Here is a 12,070-nt window from a genome sequence, read left to right as displayed (position 1 = left end):
CCTGGTTCATGGACTTCTTTAAGAGGGAAGTAGCAGGGAAGGAGATGCAAAGAAAGATAAGAGAATTAGAGCAAGAAACAGAGGATGATTAAGAAAACCTTACACTTTTTTTAGCCAGGGTGGAGGGGTTAAAGGGATAAAAACCATTAATAAGATTAAAAGAGAAATAGAGGGCACATATAGATACCAATTAGAAAATCATGGAGAGGAAGGACAGGGGGTGTTGGGAGGTAAAAGGTGCAGATGACTAACAATTCATAATGTTTTAAATCAAGTGCCATTGGTAGCCTTTGGTTGACAAAAATATTTACTTGTATTTAAATCAACTCCATTACCCATAGGTTTGAATGTGCAAAAAGGGTATAGACAACCTGTTCTTATTCATGTGCATAGAAATCCCAGCCTCTGCGGAAATCAATGGGCTCGGAGGAGCTGGCATTGATTTCCTTAGCGCCCAGGATTTCACCACCGGTGTGCAGGACCGCACACCGAAGTGGGAAGGTAAGTACGAGCATGTTATTGCTCTCCGACCTGCAGGATAAAGTATCATCTGATGAAAGCCTAGCTGGACATGCGGGGGGGGTGGGGGGCGGGCAGAAGGGCAATTGAAAGGTAAATGGGTTTGGGCTGGCAGGCTGATGCTTTAATAAGCATGACCTACTATTTTGCTAATCACACAGATTGTCTTACCAGATCTGGACTTTAATTCACATTATAAAATCAAGCAAAAATGCAACCCTGCTCCCCCCGTTTTTGCATAATGCACGTTAATGCAGAAAAATACCAATACTTATGGAAAAAGCATGCAACTACATCTTTTCTCTGAATTGGCATTTTCTGCAAATACGCTGCAACCCAAACGATGCCACTCGGTCCAATCCTTAGCCCAACAGAAAACTAGGTATGACGCGGCGCCACTTGTCGCTCGTGACTTCAGATGCAAGTCTCTCCACATCAGCAAAAGCGAGTTTTGTCCCCGCGCAGTGGCGGGGGCACGGGAGGAAGAGGTGTGTGCCACCGAGGGCGGTAGCATTGCCACAGGACACGGCTGTCCCACCTCCTGCCCCGGTGCATGGCGTAGAGGAAATGCTTTTGGGAACACTATCCCCGTACCAACTGGTATCTGTACCAGTAGCCTGGTTAGAGAAATCAGAGCGCTGGGGAACATATAAGCAATGCCCAGCCATTCGGGCATTGCTTTCAAAACAGCGGTTAGTACTTATTACTCATCACGCCGCTTATCCTACGAGAGCGGAGCAGCTGCCAGCGAGCATGCAGAGGATAGTTTTGCATCCTCTCCTCTTCAACCACCTCCAGAATTCCTGCACGTGTTACCACTTTGGGCAGAAACAGAGGAATTCGCAGGTCATGGCACAAACCTTCCTCATGAGCTTTAGCGGGTGGGAAGAGTCACAGAGCAAAATGCAAAGGAAGACAAGAGCGTTAGAAACAACCTTTCACTCGTACGAAGTGGAGGGGGAGGGAAAGCCTGAGAGTATATTGCAAGGAAATAAAATGAATATGGATACGAAAAGCACTACTGGAAGTGAGGGCACAAACGGTCTGAGATATTAAAACATAAAGCTGATTTAAGTGGCCGTATCAGATGACATTTGTCTTATATGCACATTCCCGCAGTCCCGCATAAAGCCCGGAGCAGCATGCCATTACACAAGCCTGATGCTCGCCCACGTGGATTTACAGCCTGAGGCCAGCAGGTTTTTGGTGGCACGTGGCTGCACGTACTGCCATGAGACAGTGGCCTAGAAACGCCATTGCATGAAGAAGAAAACCCTCTTTAACCATTTGCAAAGCTAAAGCATCAAAATTATCACCGGTTGCTTTATACCACAGGGTTTAAGCTGAAAAAAGGGCATGTGGAAAGGCTATCGCAAGAACGTCAGCCCGGCAAAGGAGGGCAAACGGATCATGGGCACATCTGCACATCGTCCAGAGGCCCGACCCACCCCAAATGGTCCAAAATAAGCCTCCCAGGGAGACCCAACCAGTTTCAGAGGGAGGGCTTTTCAATCTTCATCCTTCTAAGAGGTTTACATTTCACAGCAGTTTTCGTACTTCTTTTTTTCATGCAACAATTACCACGTAGCATTGCCAGTGCATTCAATGTCAGGACAGGACAGGACATGAAGGAAGAGAGTACAAAAAACAAAATGGTGGCAAGTTTTATTCTGTATTAATATGCCTATTTTTAACTCCTGTTTCCTTTTACCATCTTATGGCTTACTAGCTAAACCAGAGCTCACTCTGAAAGACGGGAATTCAGGAGTCATGCCACATACCTTCCTCCTGAGCTTCTTTAGGTGGGAAGAGCCACGGGACAGGATGCAAAGGAACATTAGGAGAAACACATTATTACACGGGCTGATATTACACAGGCTGAAAACTCTGTTAGGCCAGTGGGAAAGGCTTTATCCCAGTAAAGGATGCACTAACGGCCAGGAGGGGAAGGAATTTGAGGCATGTGTGGTTGGGAAACAACTGCACCACGTAAAAGGAACAGGGAAAAACATATTGGAGAGGGAAAAATCTACCAATAAGCTCAAATAACACGTCCTGAAATTTCCAGTTTTATAGGAACAACCTCCTGCCATTGCCCGGGTGGGCTTTATGGCGAGCTCCGCACGCGGCAGGAGAGGCTGGGTTGCCACCGAGCCGAGGTCTGCCGGAGCTGGCACCGAGACCGTTCCCGTGTGTTAGCCTGCAGCAGAGCCGGTCACAGAGGAGAGGTGGAAATAAAGACAACGGAAGCGATAAGGCAAAGTAACCGGGTCCTGCTCCTCTCGCACCACCCTTGAATCCCCCCCACCGCCAAGGAGACGGCGGGGAGCAATTCGGAAGGCGATGGCACGTACCTGGTTCGTGAGCTTCGTCAGGTGGGACATGGTAGGGAGCAAGAGCAACGAGATGGAAAACGAGAACAGTTAGATTAAAGGATGTGTGAATGCAACAGGGGGGTCTAAAAAAACACAGGGGGTATGAAATAGAGAAACAGAGAAGGAGGTGAAATGGAGACAGGCAACCAAAGCACGCACAGGTACAAGAAATGTAAAACCTTCAGGACCTGGATGTTGTAAAAACCCTGCAAACCGCTCAGAGCAGGTCTCCCGCGGCGTTATGAACAGGTTTACCCTTGTTTCAAATACGCCCATAGCACAAAGCTTTGCAAATGTGGAACCAACGCACCCTTTGGCTCCTCTTACCCGGAGCACCACATCCCAAACCTCTCAAGTGCAAAGGGTGGGTTTCTGTTCCATGCCCTCTTCTGCCCTGCCTGTCCCACTTCGCAAACGCCGCGGGCAATGCGGGGAGCCCGCCGGGGTTACTTGGCAGCATCTACGTAGCTATCATGAATGGGATCTGCCTTCTGCAGCATTATTATTCATATTATATATAATGTTATATATTATAGTCTATAAACTTATAATATATAAATATACTATATATAATATTACATATTATAGAATATGTAGTATGTAATATATGGCTACACGCATACCTTACCGCAGATGGATTTTGATTTCAAAACCCATCCAATCATTATCTGCCAAGCTACGTAAGAGAAACCAGTTGACATCTGATAGAAACCTTTATAGGCAGACCCCAGTTATTCCACGTCAGGCGTTACAATCACCCAGGGCTAAAAATCAGCCTCAGAGCCTGCTGTGGCTTGGATAAGGGGATGGTATCCGCATTTCCCCTGCTGCTCCCTCCCCGAAACCCCAGCGGAGGTATCCGCAGGGATACGCGAGGATGCGGGGCACCCTCGGTGCAATGTGTGCAAGGGACAAGAAAAGCCCTCTGCCTGCGGATTGTCTGTCCCAGCGTCTTTCTCTTGCCTCTTGTTTTCTTCTACCACCTGGCAAAATCGAGGCGCGCATCGGCGCTGAGCCCTGCTGCGGGAAAGAGGGGCCTGGGAAGCTGTTTCACGTACCTTCTTCTTGAACCTCTTCTGCGGGTGGGAAACGGCAGCAAAGGGAATGAGAGGAGAAAATTAAAACAAGAAATATCTTACTGGAACATTATTGAGGTTTGCCAAGCTCCCAGGCCATTATGGGTAAGAATACACAATGATGGAATTATAGGGTGAGAGAGAATTAAAAATAACATTTTTATGGGCATATTATGGGGTTATAAATGTTAGTGAAATATGGGAATGTGACCACAAATGAAAACCACATTAAAAAGGCATCCAATATTTTATTCTTTATTAGAGCTGGCTGAAATTTCCTAAAACTGACTTTTGGTGAATTTTTGACCAAAAATAAAATTGCCGCATTTCTTTTGTTTTAAATCTTTTTCTCAAATGGTGAAAAATTTTCACCAACATTTATCAATTTTTGAAATTTCAAAGAAATTCATTCCTGAATTTCAACAGATGGATATAAGCTTTGCAGGGTATCCCCTCCTTTTTAAAAAATCTAAACTTTTGGAGAGAAAGGACGGGACTTGACACCATTGTGACAAAAAAAAAGGCAAGCAGTTCAGTAAAAATGGTAGGCCAAAATAAATATATATATATTTGTTTCCATATACATATATGCCATATATGTATATGTGTATATATCCATATACAAACACACACATATATATAAAAATTGCATATATATGTGTGTATATTATATATATTATATTGTTTTTATATACGCATGTATTTTTATATATAAATGTATATATATATAAATGTTTTGGTTTGTTTTTTTAAACAAAAAACCAGGCCCAATTTCCTACCAGCTCAATAAGCGACATCAATGTCCATCATTGCATTGATGTCTGTGGCTCAGGAACCGAGTCCCGGCCACTGGGTATGAACCGATTTCTTCACACACGTTCTTCCTCCACGTTGAGAGAGAAAGAAAGCAGAAGCCATGTCACATACCTTCTTCCTGAGCTTCAGGTGGCAAGTGTCATGGAACAAGAAGCAACAGCAGTGAAAATGAAAACAGAAAACTGTTAGAAACTGGTAATGGGGTGAGCTCAGGCCTGGAGAAAAAAGTGGTTAGAAAGTGATGGAGAGAAGTTATATGGAAAGGAAATGGATGACTTGGGAAGATAACACAAAGGTCAAGCAACAGTGGAGAGCAAGGAGAAGATACACCTCGGAGGAGACAGTCATGCAGGTTAAAAAAATAGGAAGTCACCTGCCTATTACTTTTATATTAATCATCAAATTCTTGAGACCCAAAAGGAGGTAGTTAGGGAAGGAAGGAGAAAGGCAAGAAGAAATGCTTCTCCTTTTAGGAAGGCTTGTCTGTAGGAGCAACACCCTTTGCTTACTCTTTGGACATTTGACAAGGCATGAAGGATGGAGCATGAATACCACCTTCACCTCCCCGTCTCTGCCTCTCTGGGCAGGACTAGAGACACGATGATGACTGAAGGCACCTCTACAACCCATTTGGTGCCTCCGTTTTCTTTTTTTTGAGCCCTTGACCCCCTCGGAAGCAATGCTGGGAGAATGAGAGACATAAGGATAATGTACCTTAGGGCAGGAACTACTCTGAGCATGGCCACAGTTGCAGCTCTGTTCCCACCACCACTGATGGAGTTAGCCAATTGCAGCAATTTGGGGGAATCCGTGGCCAAAAAAACCCTGCTGGGTGTAAAATCCCCAAAACGGACATTTCTGCACAGGTGCAAGTCCCTGTCTCAGAGCTGGTCTCATACCCCCACATGCAAATATTCCACCTCCCAGTAAAGGGTTTCACTCTAGACCCCTTAGAAGATGTCTTGGACACTAAGGGCAGATCTTGGGAGAAAGCCCAGAGTTTGGCTCTCCCCTCTATCCCAGACACCCTGGGAAAATGGAGGATGACAACCAGCAGCTACGCTTGCCTGAACTGAAGCCAACGTGTCAGAAGTGCCCAGCAAAGACACCGATACGTCTTCAAAATCTTCCTCTCCCTCCTGCCTACAAAAGCTGAAACAACTCGGGTGAGAAGGGCTTTTCATGCTCCATCTTTCCAGAACTGCACTGTCTCTCGCAGCTTGTCAAATCACCTTTTGCCAGCTAAAAGTGCGTTAAAAAACTTCATCTTTGCCAGTCGGTTCTCTGCCTCGCCTTTCGCATCCTCGGCAGTGCCTTGTCGGGTGCTCCTCAGGAGCTGGGCAACCTGCTCTTCTTTTCAATTTCAAAGTTTAAACTCAACGCGTGGACATTGCCAAAATGAGAATGGCAGGATTTCACCGATGGTACGTTGTGTGGGCTCTGCGCCAGTGCCTGCTCTAAAACGCTCCGAGTTTATGGACAGGTTAGCTCCCAGCTTTACAACCATCCCCTACGGCTCATACAAATACCGCGTTTCATCGTAACGTGAAGGCTCGGCACATCATGGCCCCAACTTGGCCGGTTTTATGGTTTCCGACTGATTTACCCACCAAGTGTTTCAGATCACCTTTAGCGGCAAGCGCCAAAGAGAAGGGTGAAATACAGACAAGAAAAAAGCAGGACCAAGAATCAAAGAAAGATAAATTACATTCCAAGTTTTTTTGTTACCTTCTTCTTCGTATTCCTCTGCATTGAAATAGGGGAGGGGGAAAAAAAGCAAACAAATCAACCATCAGCCTTGACGCATCGGTAGGACATTACCCACGGCAGAGCCCTTTGCGCTCACAGGGATGCTGGGCAAGACGGCCTCTGAAAGGCCGCTTCCAAAATAGCGAATAAAATGACTTTGAGAAAAAAGAGGAGGTATAAAAGGGGAGGAGGGCGAGATTGTGTTGAATTTTTTCTTGGGCCATGGGAACTCCGGTGTACACGCGTGTTACAAGGAAAGAGGTGGCAGAGAGGGCCTCTGAGTATAAGAAAAAACAGCAAAGAAAACAAACTTGTATATTTCTATCTATATTGCTTGTATATATTCTGTGTTTCTATGTTTTAAAACAAAATATTATGGATACGAAAGCCGCAAAATGAATTGCCAGCAGATGGCAGTGCCCCTACAAAAACCAGTAGCGTCCCCCACAACCAGGGCATCAGTTTGGGGCTACAAATAGTGTAAAATCACCAGAAGCTGGTGACAGTCAGACAGACAGGCTCGCAAAAAGAGAGACCTCAGATTTGTCTGATCGTACCAGCACTTTTTGTTAAAATATCAACAATGGGCAGGAAGGAGAAGATGGACGTGGCCAGCAATGCTGCAGGCTTGCATGGAAGCAATTAGAGACAGATTTAAGACTTACCCTCTCCTTGCTCCCTGCGAGAGAGGAAAAAAGGTTATTGAAACTAGATAAATATTCCATCCACTCCGTATTATCACCAAGCTTTAAACCAGATATAGGGCAACCCAATGCCCTGTTGTTTAAAGTCTGTTTTTTCCCCCCATTCTCCCTTTGCTCTTTCAGGAGCCATTTGGTTTTAAGATTATTAAAGTGGCTGGGTTTGGGTTTTATTTTAAACAGTGTTCCTCAGTCTGATGGTGCATATGGATCCATACCCAGGAATAATCCTACCACCACAGGGCTATAACATGATACCTACACATCAGCGCTGTGCAGGGGCTGATGAAGCTGGACCTCAGCCCCGGTGTGCCAGGCAAGCCAGCCTGTAGCCGATGGCCCACGCCAACTCAGATGTGCTACAGGCTCCCTAAACCTCAGGGCTGCCTAATAAAAATTTGGGATGAGCCAGATGCTGCTCAATGTTTACCCCGTGGCTGTAGCAACATCAGTCTTGTGGTCTGTTCCCATCCCTTGCCCCCACTTGCCAGCCTCTCCTGCTCTACCATCACCTTGCATGAAACCCAAAGCCCAGAGCCCCCCTGGGGCCAGACCCTAAACAAGGTTCGCATTAGTTAGAGATTGCTTGAAAAACGTGCCCAATCTCATCTCTGGAAGTTTTTTTTTAAGAGCAGGCTGGACAAAATGACGCAGGTTGAGCTGAGCCTGCCTCATAGCAGAGGAGAGGACTAAATGACCACTGCAGGTCTGTCCATGATGCCTCTGATCCCCCGATTGCCCTAAATCTCCCCTCTGTACCTACTGACGCATAAATGTCAAATGACCCCGCTGGGTTTGATCATATTACTCTGGATTTGTTAAACCAGGGCAGAAAGTGGCTCCTCCACTACCCTGTGTGTTTAGTTCCCCCTCCTCCAGCTGTAGTGCCATGGCCACCGAGGACAGGCTGAGCTGGGCGGAGGTGTTTGGAGGGCGTCCCGTGTTGGACAGGGAGGGCGTCAGGTGAAGAGGGACCTTTTGACACCCAAAATCCAAGACGCCCCTTCCCTACTGCCTCGGGGGGGGTTGGTCGGTGCACGAAGGGGAGGCCATCCTCCCCGCGGGGATGCCCTCGCTCCACTGCGTGGAGCCAAGCTAAACAGGCGAACGCACGGGCGGCTTTCTCTCTACTTACACTTCCTCGGTATCAGACATGTTGGCAGCGAGTTTCTAGACAAAAGATGAAAAGAAGAAAAAAAAAAAAAAAAGAAAAAAAAAAAGGTATTATTACTGGGAGCGCCTCCTAGAAAATGCCAAGGCGAGAGCAGATGGGTTGACATTTGAGGACGAAAAAAGCCAGGCATCTGCTTTCCCACACAGCAGCCGATCCCCCCCCAACACTGCCGTTTTGGGAGCAGCACAGACCTTTGCCAGCCAGGTCAGAGGAGAAGGAGAGGGGAAGAGGAAGAGATCATCTGGAAAGACATGCCCCGTCAACCTGGCTTTCAGTTACAAAACCTCCAAAGCTCAGGGAGACGGGTGTCCTCTCGCGCCCATCTGACATTTCCATCGCTCCAGCAAGATCAGAGAAATTTTTCTTTCTGTTACGCTACCGCAAGTGGGAAGGCACCAGCTCCAAAGCATTAGTCAGAACTAAAAAAAATAAAATAACAAACTACCAACATACCCAGAGATCACTATTTGTTTGTCAGCACCCAAAAGTGCCTTAAGTAGCAGTGTCTGGCTCAAACAGCTGATGAATGAGTGAACAATTATCTGTTGATTAGTTTAGGATGAGAACTGGCCAAATGCCTGGTTAGGCAATTCACACCAGTATAACCGGTTGTATTTATTACAACCGATCCTCGCACCACCACGGGGCAGAGGTGAACCCATCCGCGTTGGCACCGTTGTGGCTTGCATTTCCGCGCAGCCCGAGCCGGGGCTGCGTGCAGACCACCGCCCGCGCAGAGCTGCGGCCGGGGAAGCGCGAGGGCTGGATACGGCCGCTCTGCTGCTCTTTGCCAGACCCCGAACGCGTGTATCGGAGCCTCAGCCGCGGTCAGAGGGAGCGGCGCTGCTATTCGGGGAGCACCGTGGTAATACCGCACGCTGCACCGGGTTTGGTGACGGTAGCGGTGCAACGCTACGGCGGCAGCAGCAGCTGCCTTCAGGCCAGGGGGAGGAGGTGGGGAAGGGCCCCCAAAACTTCCTCCAAATCCATGGTGGGTCTTAAATTAGAAAGCCAGGCTCCTCCTCGCTGGGAAACCCTAACCGTGACTTTCATGACTTCATTACTCAGCTGATATATGAGAGACGTCTTGAAGGAGCAGGTGGGCTGACTTAGGTTCAAAAGGAACAACTGCGGCTCAGCAGGTTTCTATTTCAGAGGAAGGCAGTAATCCCATAGGCTCCAACCCTGCCCTATAAGGGATCCTCTCCATTCCCCAGCAATGACCCTGGGCACCACGCATTAACACCAACAGGATTTAAAACCCCCATGTTCTAAGCAGCGATAAACAGCCAGCATTTTTTCTTCTAGTTCCTCATTTATCCTCTTTCTGAAATGCAGCATTGCTCTGGAAGTAGAGCCAGCAATGGCTCTGTTATGACCTGATCTGAGTAGCTGGACAGGAGGATGTTCTACTGCCGAGGAGATTTGGGTTCAGTGATCGCTTGGTCCCAGCCTGCTTTTAACTTGGTAGCTGTGCTTGCCCACCCCTCAAGTGCAACAGCCATCCCAAGGAGTACTTTGGGGACTCTAACCCCACCAGGCAGGAGGAATCTGGGAGGAATTTCGTGTTTGGGAGGAATTTCAGCTCTTCAAAAGGCTTTTCTGCTGCATCGATTCCTGCTACTTCTTCTGTTACTTACTTGGATGCTACAACACCTCTGGTCTCTCTCCCCGGGTCTGTTTTATCTAGCTGATCAAATCTTCAGGATAAAGACTTCCACTTGCTATCTGCACAGTGGCTAGCAGTAGATTAGATTTGCAATCTCATTTCAGCCTCCAAAAATTATTCAAGCTATTAGTAATAACACTTGACAGTATGTTGGTTTATGCAGCGGGACAGCAGAGCTTCTCCTGGCAAAAGCCCATAGAGAGAACCTGCCAGATGCCCGGTTGTTGTCTTCTTCCAAAATCCATGATCTCTAAAGACGCAGGGCAATGGCCAGTCCTCCCACGGATTCTGCCTTTAATTTATAAACCCAGATTTCCTTCTTCCCAAGGTGGAGGGAAAAAAAAGAGGACTTTTAAAGGGCTTTGGGCTAAACTCTTCTTCCCTCACACTCCAGTGGCAAGAAAAGTAATACTGCTCAATGCTGGAGAAGAAATCAGCTCGAGAGCCCTGCATATGCATACAGAGAGCAAACGTCTGTTCGGTGTAGGATAGGCACGTAATGCAGCGCACGCTGTTCTTTCCAAGGCAATTGAAGTCAATGGGAGTCTTTGCAATCAGGCTTTCCATTAACAGTTATTGGAATGAGCTCATCTAGTCTCCAATTTAGCTCTAAGGACATCTTGCCGAGGGTTATCACATTGGCTGTTCCCCTACACCCTTCCATATTTGTTAATCCAAGCACTACAAATGCAAATGGGATTTCGCATGGCATCTGTCCGCGTGCTATAAAAGCCGAGCGAGAATGCCAGCATCCCTGACACCATAAGACCCCAACTCTGAGGGGGTTTCTGGGCTCCGGATAAAATGAATTAATAACAAGTGCATTGGCAGACTCTGTGCAGAGATGAGCCAGATGCAGAAACCCCACAGGCTAGGGCAGGGGGGACAGAAAAATTCAGGGGGAGATGCAGATTTCAGCCTCGCAAGGGCCAAACGTTCGGCCAAGTTTGGTCGTTTTGTCGGGAGGAGCTGGCATTTAAGGCTGTAGCTGACTGTCACTGCCCTGGCTGGAAAGCCAAAAAGGTCTCGCCTCAAGAAGAACAAGGTGTCTGTCCACTTCATGGCATTCAAAAGCCATCTGGTCCCTCAAAGCCAGAGGCAAAACGCAGACCATCATAGCAACAGCCACCCGAGACGAGAAGGGCTCTTTGATGCCCAGCACTGTCCACGTAGCTAACTCTGTCCTCAAAGCAGCCAACAAAACCAAACCATATTTACATCCAAAAGGCAATAAAGAAAGCAGTCTGCTAAGAGCAGTATTTTTTCTCGTTAGGATTAAGTTCACTGAAGGCAATGGAAAGTCTCCAGCTGGCTCGGGATTGCCCTTCGGTGAAAATTACTTTACACACAGCAAATGCAGCCTGAGATTAAGGCTGTTAGCACCTTAAGGCAATAATCGGGTTTTGTTTGTACAATGGCAGAAAAATGGAGTCTGGTCTTGACTGAGGTTTAAGGATGTAATAAAATCAATTAGTTAATACTGCCCACCATTCGGAAGAAAATGGGAAAATTTCGCAAGACCAAAAACTTCCTCCCTGCTCCCACCCCTTAAAGGTGAAAGCAAAGGTTATTTTCTGCATTTTGTTCAAGCTAAGCGGGTCACAGCTGGAAGGACAAATACCCCGATCCTCATCAGCCCCAGGTGGGCAGGAACGCCGTGTCCCTTTTGGCCCCAAATGCTCCTGCCCTTGGCTGAAAGAGCAGAGCCAGCACATCCCAAGAAGCCTCTTAGCAGCTGAGAATGCACCCGGGAGGGGGAATGGGCTGCCTTGCACCTCCGGGCCATCCCTGGAAATAACCCGCCCGTCAATCATCCCCTCCCAAGCCAGGCCATACAAGGGAAGCAAGGTAGCAAGAGCCATATGGGAAGGGGGGGAGGACGAAAGCGGCCATGCACGGGCGGTGGGACCTGGCAGGGACAGCTATCAGGCGAGGACCAGGGGTACGATCCACCAAGCACCACGTGGCCACGCTTTCCCAGCAGGAGCCGC

General features: G+C 47.6%; 1 protein-coding gene across 6 annotated transcripts in view; it reads right to left on the bottom strand.

Moving 5' to 3' along the window:
* The window catches only part of TNNT3 (troponin T3, fast skeletal type), a 32,600-nt gene that overhangs the window by 18,225 nt on the left and 2,305 nt on the right, over positions 1 to 12,070 (bottom strand). For 4 of the 6 annotated variants that reach the window (XM_075163012.1, XM_075163010.1, XM_075163011.1 and 1 more), the window contains exons 2-5: positions 8,372 to 8,406; positions 7,201 to 7,214; positions 6,515 to 6,532; positions 3,953 to 3,970 (exon numbers count right to left, since the gene is read on the bottom strand). In XM_075163012.1, the coding sequence (XP_075019113.1) occupies positions 3,953 to 3,970; positions 6,515 to 6,532; positions 7,201 to 7,214; positions 8,372 to 8,391 (70 nt within the window). In that variant the 5' untranslated portion in view covers positions 8,392 to 8,406. Of the gene's footprint in view, position 1; positions 17 to 3,952; positions 3,971 to 6,514; positions 6,533 to 7,200; positions 7,215 to 8,371; positions 8,788 to 12,070 lie in introns of those variants that run through there. The other 2 variants (XM_075163008.1, XM_075163009.1) reach the window with 2 other exon arrangements.

Source organism: Calonectris borealis, chromosome 14 (assembly GCF_964195595.1).
Source record: "Calonectris borealis chromosome 14, bCalBor7.hap1.2, whole genome shotgun sequence".
NCBI classification, from domain to species: domain Eukaryota; kingdom Metazoa; phylum Chordata; class Aves; order Procellariiformes; family Procellariidae; genus Calonectris; species Calonectris borealis.
This window is presented reverse-complemented; position numbering and strand designations above follow the sequence as displayed.